The sequence below is a fragment of the Odocoileus virginianus genome, chromosome 2, assembly GCF_023699985.2.
Source record: "Odocoileus virginianus isolate 20LAN1187 ecotype Illinois chromosome 2, Ovbor_1.2, whole genome shotgun sequence".
Taxonomy (NCBI): Eukaryota; Metazoa; Chordata; class Mammalia; order Artiodactyla; family Cervidae; genus Odocoileus; species Odocoileus virginianus.
In genome coordinates this window covers 2854062-2866837 of record NC_069675.1, presented here as the reverse complement: position 1 = coordinate 2866837, position 12776 = coordinate 2854062, and the positions used below count along the sequence as shown (strand labels likewise).

General features: G+C 48.1%; 2 protein-coding genes across 4 annotated transcripts in view; one reads left to right on the top strand and one right to left on the bottom strand.

Annotated features, from left to right (window-relative positions):
* Window positions 1-10964, bottom strand: part of CNNM3 (cyclin and CBS domain divalent metal cation transport mediator 3) — a 43236-nt gene extending 32272 nt beyond the window's left edge. For 2 of the 3 annotated variants that reach the window (XR_011490404.1, XM_070474476.1), the window contains exon 1: window positions 9517-10964. Coding sequence is in view for 2 of the 3 variants with exons in the window: in XM_070474476.1 (XP_070330577.1) it covers window positions 9517-10876 (1360 nt within the window). In the remaining variant the exon portion in view is untranslated. The remainder of the gene's footprint in view (window positions 1-9516) is intronic. The other variant, XM_070474464.1, reaches the window with a different exon arrangement.
* On the top strand, window positions 3291-5145 carry LOC110145861 (serine/arginine-rich splicing factor 6). Its single transcript, XM_070474426.1, is given in 1 exon segment — window positions 3291-5145. A coding segment is annotated over 1 exon segment (1038 nt). The 5' UTR covers window positions 3291-3411; the 3' UTR covers window positions 4450-5145.
* Window positions 10965-12776: the final 1812 nt, after the last annotated feature.

Genomic DNA, 12776 nt, shown 5'->3' with positions numbered 1-12776 from the left:
AGAGTAACACAATAATAGTGGGAGATTGTAATACCCCACTCACACCTATGGATAGATCAACTAAACAGAAAATTAGCAAGGAAACACAAATCTTAAGTGATAAAATGGACCAGTTAGACCTAACTATTATCTATAGGACATTTCACCCCAAAATAATGAATTTCACCTTTTTCTCAAGTGCACACAGAACGTTCTCCAGGACAGATCACATCCCTGGGCCATAAATCTAGCCTTGGTAAATTCAAAAAAACTGAAATCATTTCAAGCATCTTTTCTGATCACAATGTGGTAAGATTAGATATCAACTACAGGAAAAAAACTATTAAAAATTCCAACACATGGAGGCTAAACAACACGCTTCTGAATAACCAACAAATCACAGAAGAAATCAAAATATGCATACAAACGAATGAAAATCAAAACACAACAACCCAAAACCTATGGGACTCAGTAAAAGCAGTGCTAAAAGGGGAAGGGTCATAGCAATACAAGCTTACCTCAAGAAACAAGAAAAAAGTCAAATAAATAACCTAACTCTACACCTAAAGCAACTAAAGGAAGAAATGAAGAACCCCAGAGTTAGTAGAAGAATTCATAAAAATTAGAGCAGAAATAAATGCAAAAGAAATAAAAGAGACCATAGCAAAAATCAAGAAAGCTAAAAGCTGGCTCTTTGAGAAGATAAATAAAATAGACAAACCATTAGCCAGACTCATCAAGAAACAAAGGGAGAAGAATCAAATCAACAAAATTAGAAATGAAAATGGAGAAATCACAACAGACGACACAGAAATACAAAGGATCGTAAGAGACTACTATCAGCAACTACACGCCGATAAAATGGACAACTTGGAAGAAATGGACAAATTCTTAGAAAAGTATAACTTTCCAAAACTGAACTAGGAAGAAATAGAAAATCTTAACAGACCCATCACAAGCACAGAAATTGAAACTGTAATCAGAAATCTTCCAGCAAACAAAAGCCCAGGACCAGACGGCTTCACAGCTGAATTCTACCAAAAATTTAGAGAAGAGCTAACACCTATCCTACTCAAACTCTTCCAGAAAATTGCAGAGGAAGGTAAACTTCAAACTCATTCTATGAGGCCACCATCACCCTAATACCAAAACCAGACAAAGATGCTGCAAAAAAAGAAAACTACAGGCCAATATCACTGACGCAAAAATCCTTAACAAAATCCTAGCAAACAGAATCCAACAACATATTAAAAAGATCATACATCATTACCAAGTGGGCTTTATCCCAGGAATGCAAGGATTCTTTAATATCCGCAAATCAATCAATGTAATACACCACATTAACAAATTGAAAGATAAAAACCATATGATTATCTCAATAGATGCAGAGAAAGCCTTTGACAAAATTCAACATCCATTTATAATAAAAACCCTCCAGAAAGCAGGAATAGAAGGAACATACCTCAACATAATAAAAGCTATATATGACAAACCCACAGCAAACATTATCCTCAGTGGTGAGAAATTGAAAGCATTTCCCCTAAAGTCAGGAACAAGACAAGGGTGCCCACTCTCACGACTACTATTCAACATAGTTTTGGAAGTGTTGGCCACAGCAATCAGAGAAGAAAAAGAAATAAAAGGTATCCAGATTGTAAAAGAAGAAGTAAAACTCTCACTGTTTGCAGATGACATGATCCTCTACAGAGAAAACCCTAAAGACCACCAGAAAATTACTAGAGCTAGTCAATGAATATAGTAAAGTTGCAGGACATAAAATTAACACATAAAATTAAATCCCTTGCATTCCTATACGCTAACAATGAGAAAACAGAGAAATTAAGGAAACAATTCCATTCACCATTGCAATGAAAGAATAAAATATTAGGAATAAATCTACCTAAAGAAACAAAAGACCTATATACAGAAAACTATAAAACATGGATGAAAGAAATCAAGATGACACAAATAGATGGAGAAATATACTACGATCATGGATCGAAGAATCAATACAGTGAAAATGAGCCTTCTAGCCAAAGCAATCTATAGATTCAATGCAATCCCTATCAAGCTACCAACGGTATTTTTCACAGAATTATTTCACAAATAATTTCACAATTTTTATGGAAATACAATAAAACTCAAACAGCCAAAGCCACCTTGAGAAAGAAGAACAGAACTGGAGGAATCAACCTTCCTAACTTCAGACTATACTACAAAGCTACAGTCATCAAGACAGTATGGTACTGGCACAAAGATAGAAATATAGATCAATGGAACAAAATAGAAAGCCCAGAGATAAATCCACGCACCTATGGATACCTTATCTTCGACAAAGGAGGCAAGAATATATAATGGAGAAAAGACAATCTCTTTAACAAGTGGTTCTGGGAAAACTGGTCAACCATTTGTAAAAGAATGAAACTAGAACACTTTCTAACACCATACACAGAAATAAACTCAAAATGGATGCAAGATCTGAACGTAAGACCAGAAACTATAAATAAACTCCTAGAGGAAAACATAGGCAAAACACTCTCTGACATAAATCACAGCAGGACCCACCCACCTCCCAGAGTAATGGAAATAAAAGAAAAAAATAAACAAATGGGACCTAATTAAAAGCTTTTGCACAATGAAGGAAACTATAAGCAAGGTGCAAAGACAGCCTTCAGAATGGGAGAAAATAATAGCAAACGAAGCAACTGACAAAGAATTAATCTCAAAAATATACAAGCAGCTCCTGCAGCTCAATTCCAGAAAAATAAACGATCCAATCAAAAAATGGGCCAAAAAACAAAAGAGACATTTCTCCAAAGAAGACATACAGATGGCTAACAAACACACGAAAAGATGCTCAACATCACTCATTATCAGAGAAATGCAAATCACAACCACAATGAGGAACCATCTCACGCCAGTCAGAATGGCTGCTATCCAAAAGTCTACAAACATTAAATGCTGGAGAGGGTGTAGAGAAAAGGGAATGCTCTTACACTGTTGGCGGGAATGCAAACTAGTACAGCCACTATGGAGAACAGTGTGGAGATTCCTTAAAAAACTGGAAATAGAACTGCCATATGACCCAGCAATCCCACTGCTGGGCATACACACCGAGGAAACCAGATCTGAAAGAGACACGTGTACCCCAATGTTCATCACAGCACCGTTTAAAATAGCCAGGACATGGAAGCAACCTAGATGTCCATTGGCAGATGAATGGATAAGAAAGCTGTGGTACAAATACACAACGGAATATTACTCAGCCATTAAAAAGAATACATTTGAGCACCATTGTGTGGCAGGACCCGGCCACCGCTGTGGTGCGAGGTGCGTGTCCGGGCTCTCGCCGTCACCGCACCCGCACCGCGGCTACTGCCGTGCGGTCAGCCATTCGACCGCCAGCCCTCGGGCCCCTTGCCCGCTGCGGACATGCCGCGCGTCTACACAGGACGCCTGAGCTACAACGTCAGGGAGAAGGACATCCAGCGCTTTTTCAGTGGCTATGGCCGCCTTCTCGAAATAGACCTTAAAAATGGGTACGGCTTCGTGGAGTTCGAGGACTCCCGCGACGCCGACAACGCCGTTTACGAGCTGAACGGCAAGGAGCTGTGCGGCGAGCGCGTGATCGTGGAGCACGCCCGCGGCCCGCGCCGGGATCGCGATGGCTACAGCTACGGAAGCCGCAGTGGTGGAGGTGGATACAGCAGTCGGAGAACCTCTGGGAGAGACAAACATGGACCACCTGTACGCACAGAATTCACACTTATTGTAGAAAATCTTTCTAGTCGTTGCAGTTGACAAGATTTAAAGGATTTCATGAGACAAGCAGGTGAAGTAACCTATGCAGATGCTCACAAAGAACGCACAAATGAAGGTGTCATTGAGTTTCGCTCCTACTCTGACATGAAGCGTGCTTTGGATAAACTGGACGGTACAGAAATAAATGGGAGAAATATTAGACTCATTGAAGATAAACCACGAACAAGCCATAGGCGGTCTTATTCTGGAAGCAGATCTAGGTCACGACCCAGAAGACGGTCACGAAGTAGAAGTCGTAGGAGCAGCCGCAGTAGATCTCGAAGTATCTCAAAAAGTCGCTCCCGATCCAGGTCTCTGAGCAAAGGTCGGTCACGGTCTTGTTCCAAAGGCAGGAAATCTAGATCAAAAAGCAAATCTAAACCCAAGTCCGATCGGGGATCCCGTTCGCGCTCTCGGAGCAGATCGGAGGATGAGTATGAGAAATCTCGAAGCAGGTCTCATTCTCGATCTCGTTCCCCCAAAGAAAACGGAAAAGGTGATATAAAGTCCAAATCTAGATCAAGGAGCCAATCCCGTTCCAATTCACCCCTACCTGCTCTACCCTCAAAGGCCCGTTCTGTGTCCCCTGCACCAAAAAGAGCTTCAAAATCCCATTCTAGATCTTGTTCAAAGTCAAGGTCACGATCCAGATCAAGTTCCAGAGATTAACCCAGAACTCTCCATTCTTTGCACACTATTACAGAACAAACACTTTCCTACTTGCTTAGTGAGTTACTCTTTCATGTTTCTACTTGGCCTCTTCTGCAAGAAGAAACCTCCCAAAACGGGCACACAGAAATCAGATTTGTAGCCAAATTTGATGAAAAAGATGAGGTTCTAAAGAAATGGCATGAAGTCAAAGATCCTCTCCCTTCTTTGTAGAATTAAGATAACTTTGATTTTATAGCTTTTGAGCTAAAATAACTTTTGTAAAGATTAAGCTCATTTAGATTTTTTTTTTTTAAGTATTTCAGCAGGATCTGCTGGAGGGGTTTTGTTATTGTTATGTTTGTTTGCTTAATTTTAAATTAACCGTTTCAGGCTTTGAATACTTAAGGCTTTAGAGGGAGAACCCAATTTTCAATTATGTTGGCTTTTTATAAAGCTTGAGTTATGTAAGATTTCAATAAAAGTTTGCTACCAGGATGATTGCCTTACTTGAATAGGTCACTCTTATAAATTCCTCGAGATACAGATTATCAGTACATCTGTGGAAACGATGTAAACTCTACTTAAGTGTAAAACAAGGCAAGTCTCAGATGCAATAAGTTTGGATACGTTATTTTGTGCTGTTAATCAAATTTGCCAAAGTCATTTTGGCCCCTTAAACAGGTTTAAGTTAAAAATAAAAGATTTTGTAGTGGACCTGTTATACAGTTTTGCCTAAGTTAATAGCTTTTTAAAATGTTCTTTAAATTGGTTGAACTCAAAAATGTAGTTCTAATACTTGGGATCTCATCTAGCCTGGTAATCCCACTTTCTGAAAGTGATCATTGTAACTCGTGTTTTGTAAGAGTAAGGTTCCGTGATCTTTACTGTTATGTAAAAATAGAAGTAACCTTTCTTTGATCAGAAATTTAGTATGTTATTCAAAATGGAAAAGCAAATACTGTGTTTTCTATTGGAAAATCCTTAATATTAACAGGCACTTAACAGATCATTTGGTAAATCAATTACCATTTAAAGCAAAATTCTGCCTAACAGTCATCCTTTTGTAGTTAGTGGGATTCTGTGATAATTGGTTAGATCATCCTTATGAACTTTATGTGGTTGGCTTGGAAAAAACTTAAATGGGTTAAACCCTAGTACTTCATCATAAAGTGTTAATAAATACTGTGGAAACTAAAAAAAAAAAAAAAAAGAATACATTTGAATCAGTTCTAATGAGGTGGATGAAACTGGAGCCTATTATACAGAGTAAAGTTAAGTCAGAAAAAAAAAACACCAATACAGTATACTAACGCATATATATGGAATTTAGAAAGATGGTAACAATGACCCTATATGCGAGAGAGCAAAAGAGACACAGACGTATAGAACAGTCTTTTAGACTCTGTGAGAGAAGGCAAGGGTAGGATGATTTGAGAGAACAGCATTGAAACATGTATATTACCACATGTCAAACAGATCGCCAGCCCAGGTTGGATGCATGAGACGAGTGCTCGGGGCTGGTGCACTGGGAAGACCCTGAGGGATGGGATGAGGAGGGAGGTGGGAGGGGGGTTCAGGATGGGGAACACATGTACACCCATGGCTGATTCATGTCAATGTATGGCAAAAACCACTACAATACTGTAAAGTAATTAGCCTCCAACTAAAATAAATAAATTAATTTTAAAAAAAAGAAAGTTGAGCACTGAAGAATTGATGCTTTTTAACTGTGGTGTTGGAGAAGACTCCAGAGAGTCCCTTGGATTGGAAAAAGATAAAACCAATCAATCCTAAAGGAAATTAGTCCTGAATCTTCACTGGAAGGACTGATGCTGGAGCTCCAATACTTTGGCCACCTGATGTGAAGAGCTGACTCACTGGAAAAGACCCTGATGCTGGGAAAGACTGAAGGCAGGAGGAGAAGGGGACGACAGAGGATGAGACGGTTGGATGGCATCCCTGACTCAATGGACATGAGTTTGAGTAAGTTCTGGGAGTTGGTGATGGACAGGGAAGCCTGGTGTGCTGCAGTCCATGGGGTCGCAAAGAGTCGGACACAACTGAGGGACTGAACTGAACTACACCTCCAGAAGTCTGCACTCCTCCTAGCAGCACGTGCACAAAACAATCAGCTGTCACCCCAGGTCTGCACACTGACTGAGGGGTGCCTCACCGCGGAAGGGGCCTCTTCCAGACTCTAAAGTTCCAGAACAAACCACAGTCTGAAAGAGAGAAAGGAATGGGGTCTGAAATGGTAACTGCCAAGACACCAGGGCCTTCCGCCTCAAGGAATTCAGAGGGACCCCTGCCTCATACACTTGGCAGAGAGACAGGAAGGGGACTGATTTCTGAAACCTCGTGCACCAAGGAGGCTACAATATGCTCTCTGTTCATGAGCAGAGGAATGAAGAAGAGGGCTGGGTTAATGAGGACTTCAGTGAGGAAACGTAAAGCTAGCTGCCAAAGGACTGCATTGCACAGAAGTGGAGAGAGTTCAGGCGACACAGGAAAGATAAGGCTATCCTGCTCTGAGAATGGCCCTCACTCCCCACAGGAGTCAGGAGGTCAAGGGGACCGTAGCCCTCCATGCAACCTCCACACTGCACCCCCCCCACTCCCTTCCAGAAGGGGGCTCTCCAGACCCGCCCCAAGGCCACCACCCCAGAAGAGGAGCAGCCACACTGTGGCTGTCCGTCCCTACCAACATCGAGACCCAAGCCCAGTGGACCCCGCCGTATTAGAACCAAAACGTAGGGCGCTCCTGGCGGTCCGATGGCTGGCCCAGATCCATGCTTCTGGCCGCAGGGGCTGCAGTTCGATCCCTGGTCAGGGAACTGAGATGCCACATGCCACACAGGCAAATTAAATAAATAAATGAAAACAGCAGAGAAGGGACATATGTAAAACTATAGCTGGTTGGAGTCACTGTACAGCTGAAACCAACACAACGCCGTAACACAGTTTTCCTCTGATGAAAACTTTTTAAAAAGCGAACAAAGAAAAGGCGAGAAAACGGCCTCCCGCCCTGCTGGCCTCTCCTGGCCTCCGCTCTCTAGCGCCCCTCTGCAGCCATGCCTCCATGAAGGCCCATCCCCTTCACTGCGGGCCCCACCACGGCTTCCCCACGCCACGCCACAACTGCTCTTGCAAGGTCAAGGCTATCCTGCTTGTTGGAGCCAAAGGACATGATGCAAGCCTCCTCTCGTGATCACTTTCCTTCCCTCCCCTCTTCTCAGCACCCGTCCTCACTGCCCACCCACCCCTGCCCTGCTAGTGCCCCTCTTTCAGCTAACAGGATCACTCCCTGGGACCACCTCCCCACCGACATCCAGATGCTTCCCTCCTGCTTGAGACTTTCACTTGTGCTTCACTGCACATGGGCTGCTCCTAGCAGCCCACGTCTCAGGCCACTGCACACACAAATTCCAGTGTTCACAACAAACTCATCTGCCTGCCCCGGCCCCAACTCCCAAGCCCTCTCTTCCTGCGTGTGCTCGGCCTCAGGGAAAGGCAAGGCCACCACCAAGCCAAAACCCACATTCATCCTCAGCTCCTTCTCCCGCCCCACAGCCCCTCAGCGAACCACAAAATCCTAAGCCCACCTTCCAAGGCCCTCTTGGGTCTTCCTTTCTACGCTTGCTGAGCACCCTTCTTCAGGCTACCATCACCTCTCACTGGGCCCTCCCAACCACGGGGACCCCCCTACTCTGGTCTCCACACCAGTCAGTGATCTGTGGAAACCACTTCAACAGGGTGCCACGCTCTGCCTGCAGCCACCGCCCTGGTGGTCAAGCCTGGCCTCAAGCGGAAAGATGGCAGGGGCAGGATGGTACCCTCCCCTGCTGACTCCAGGGCAGCCCAGCAGCCAAACAGCCACGAGAACCACCACTGCCTCAGAAAATACCGTAATACTCGGAGATGGGCACTTGCCCCTGGGAGGCTCCTCTCCCCAGAGCAGGGCTACTTTCTGAGGAAACCAGTAGAAGCACCCAGAGATTCTCCAGTGGAGCAGCCAGAGCTGCCCATCAAAGTCTCCCACCCAATCCAGAGAAACAGTAGTAACAGTAACTGCCTAATTCTTCAAAACCCAAGCCTCCTGCAAGGATTAAAGGAGATGGTGCGTGAGGGTGGCCACTAGTGGCTGGCATACAGCAGTGCTGTGGGCACTAAGGCAGACCTTTGCCTCCCTGCCCTGACGGTCCAGGGGCTCACAGGGAACCTCCTATGGGATCCTGGGACCTGGAGACTTCACAGCTGTCAGGAAGTCATTATGAGGGGCCTTGCTCACTTCTCTGCCTCAATCATGCAGTCTTTGTGGTCAAGCTCATTCTAAGTCCAAAAGTGTCCCCACAGAAGTTCAAGCCTGATCAAGCCCAGTTACCGAGAGGGAGACTGCAGGGGAACCCGAACCTTCACAATGGGAGGGTCTCAGTTTCACCTGAACCGGGGTGAAAGGAGAGGACAAAATGTGGAGTTAAGAGAACTTGAGCCCTTACTTGGGTTTTAGTTTTTTGTTGTTTTTTTTTAAGGAAGGTGAGACAACTGGTCTCCATGATCAAGTAGCTTCTGGTGAAATCAAAGTGGAAGCTTCTTCCACACTGCAGGATCAATCATTCCCTTTTCACTGACCTTAACAATGATGCCCTGGAAACATCACAGGTTACAGCTAATTTTGTATTATACATGTGCAAACAACAGCGTCCAGGTACCTAGACCCTATACTGTATGTTCTTTCAGTTTCTATCCAAGAGTCTGGACCTGCCACAACGCCCAAGCCCACAAAAATGACCCGGTAAAGAGCTGGAAAGTTAGAGTCAAGTACACATACCTCCCCAAACTGGGGGCCTGCCCGGAAAAGATTTTTATTGTCTATAGTTCTGTCATTTTCGGAACGAAAGGCTTTAAATTATATTTTTCAAAATCATTTGGAGCTACAAAACCATCATCTTCATTAAAAAGGTGCTCAGAGGCCTCCCTGTCGTCCACCACGTTGGGACCTTTCCCCAAGGCTTCCCTAAACCCCACTCCTTCTCTGGGGGAAGAACGCTGACATTCGCGTCCCCTCCGCGATTCCCCAGCAGTTACCTCGCTTGAACTCCTCCAGGACGGCGTCCAGCTTGGTGTCATTGAAGACGAAGTGGAGTGGGTGATTGTAGAAGCGGGTGATGGTGCTGAGCGGCGTGCAGTCTTCGGGGTCCACGAAAGCCAAGTCCTTGAGGTAGAGCATGTCCACGATGTTGGAGCGCTCGTCCTCGTAGACGGGGATGCGCGTGTGGCCGCTCTGCATGATGCTGGCCAGGACGCCGAAGTCCAGCACGGTGCTGGCATCCAGCATGAAGCAGTCCTCGAGGGGCGTGAGCACGTCCTCCACTGTCCGGCAGGGCAACACGCCCTTGCTGAGATCGCTGTAGGGGTCGCCGCCGCCGCGCGCCAGCTCCAGCACGCGCTCGCGCAGCCTCCCTGGCCGCGCCGCCAGCTCCAGCAGCTGGCCCACCGGCAGCGCCACGGGCAGGGTGAGCAGCACCGCCAGGCGGCTGAGGATCAGCGCGCGCGGCGCCAGTGCCAACGTCCAGCGCCCGCTCACGGCAGCCGGCACCACCTCTCCCACCAGGAACACGAGCCCCGCGCTGCCTAGCACGGCGGGGACTGCGCGCTGGCCGGCCGCGCGGTACAGCAGAACCGCCAGCGCCGCCTGCGCCAGGCTGGCCAGCAGCAGCAGCGCGCCCAGGGCGCAGCCCGCCCAGCGCCGTGCAGGCTCCAGGCGCCGCGCCGCCGCACGCTCCGCCTCCGAGCCGCTCTCGCGCAGCACCTGCACCTCGGCGGGCGCCAGCGCCAGTGCGCTCAGCTGCAGGCCCCGCGCCAGAGCCGCCAGCGCCAACAGCCCCGCCGCCCCCAGGCCCAGAGCCCAGGGCGGCGCCTCCTCCTCGGCTGCCGAGCCGCCCGGCTCCACACGCACGGCCAGCAGCGCCGAGTGCGGGCGTGCGGCCTCGGCGCGCAGGCGCAGCAGTGCGCGCCACTCGCCCGTGAGGTCTGCCGCCTCTTCGGCCGCCGAACCGCCAGGCTCCCCGCGCACCGCCAGCCGCACAGAGTGCGGGCGCGCGTCCTCGGCGCGCAGGCGCAGCAACGCACGCCACTCGCCCGTGGGGGCTGCCGCTTCGTCGGGCGCCGCGGCCGGCCCGCCCTCGGGGCAACCCGCCCCCTCAGGAGCCACCCAGGACCAGGAGCTGTTGGAGAAGCCCGAGCCGAAGAGGCGCAAGCGGAAGGTGGCCTCCGGCGCTGCCCGAACCTCCCCTTCGTGCGCCCACCCCGCGCCCGCCGCTCCGTCTTCCTCTAAACAGACGCCCAGCAGTCGCGGGTCCGGCGCCGCCTCGCCGGCGGCGTTGCCCAGGCAGAGCGCGGCGAGCAACCAGCCTAGCCGACCCGCCGCCGCCGCTGCCGCCGCCATCGCCTGCTGCCCCCTCTCGGCCTGCCGCGCAGCCTACCTCTCCGCCTCCGCCGAGCCAATCGTCGCCAGCCCTGGAGTCTCCTCAGCCAATAGGCAGTGGGCGGGGGCGGGCCCCAGGGTCGGACTAGGCTGCGCCGGGGAGTAAACAAGCGGCGGCGAGATCCCGGGGCGGGCCGGGGGCGTGGGGCTCTTGGCCCTGTGGGCCTGGGCCGCGGCAACCGGAGGACGCTGGGCGGCGAGCTGGCCCGCTCTCCGCGGGCGCCTGGTTCCCTCCGGCCGTCCCCAGCGCCGGGAAGCCAGGCCCGTACTCTGGGAAGTCCCTGGCTCGGGACTCGGGCCGCCGAGAGGAGTGGCGCTCCTGAAACTGCAGCTAGAGTATTCAACGAAGGGAGATGGTCCGTTTTCTCAGAAATCAATGACCCAAACCTCGAAGAGGGCTAAAAGAACCGGCGACTGGGCGTCGGAAGCTAAAGCTTATTTTAAGTATTCCTTGATCGCGCGCGACTCTGCTATGGGTCTGAGACGTAAACACACAGTCCCTCCTTAGATGAACTTGCACCCTGCCAGAGAGAACGAAGAACGTAAACACACGACATCACTGCCTCATTGGATCCTTGCAGCTACTTCGTTATTAATACACTTGACCAGAGATGCACAGATGATGGATTCCAAAGCGACCAGCTAATATCCTGTAGCCATCTCAGCCACACTAGGAGTTGGCATCTCTGTCAGGAATTACTGTATCTGGTCACTTCACTTGTAGCAGAGGATCCTTGGGAAAATAATTCCTAACGACGAACAGGAACTATTCAAGAGGATCCTCCCCGGATTGTTGTTTTAGAAGACTGTATGGTCCTTGACAGTATGGAGTGTTCCTCAACCTGTTATATGTGAACTTTACCTGGTTGGAAGGAAATGGACAAGCTAACAAGACTTCTCTATAAGTGTGCCGCCAAAATGGTTTTTTTGTATTTTCTACATTTTAATGTATTTTCAACCTTCCTAACATAAGTAGACTGATAAGACCATCCATATGAGTGTTATTTAAAATGGGCTTTGCAAGGACTGTATAGAAACACATATGTTGTCATGAAAATACTATTAAAAAGCTTAGGCACTGTGGTCACAATTAAGTGTGGAAGGTAATGTGCAAAAATGAGTAAACCTGTGGTGAGTGACCAACATAAGTATTGTGTGAAAAATTCCAGAATAAGCTGCCAACAGAAGCAATTATGATCTTTGGCCCTTTCCACCGGACTGGCATGCCTCTTTTGCAAAAATAATAATAGACTCAGTCCCTTTGGTTCCCACCTGTCTCCAAGTCCAGATAAAAATGCTGACAGAGATAGAATGGACAACATGCTTGAAATGAGCTACATGCCTGAAAAGTTAACCAGCAAAGAACAGTTCCAGAGGCAAGGTGGGAAAAACGCCCAGTACCTCTACACAGGGCTCTGACCTGTGACTTTTCCTCTGGGCTCAGGCTCCCTTGGAAAACAACCTTGTAACTTATTTTGGCAGGGAAACCTTTAGATAGAACAATCAGATCACACTTGGAAAACACGAATGATGATTTAAACCATGAGACCCAAGGATCCAGCGCAGGGCAAACAAAGTTGCCCATGAATGACCTTCTATGAACAACATAGGTCCCACACCACTTCCCCAGCTTCTCCCTTCCTTGGCTCTGCACCATTCTTTGGTCCATTATTGGCAGCATCGGTGGAGACACTTGTCACCAGACTTCCAGGTCCCTCATGGGCGATTTTCCTTTCTGGCCATTCAGCTCAAGACATTTCCATGTTTTATCGAAATATTTATTCTTGAGTTTTAAACCCATAACTATTGTGTGTGACCCCTCACTGCCTCCTGCTTCTCTCTCACGTCTGTATACATCACT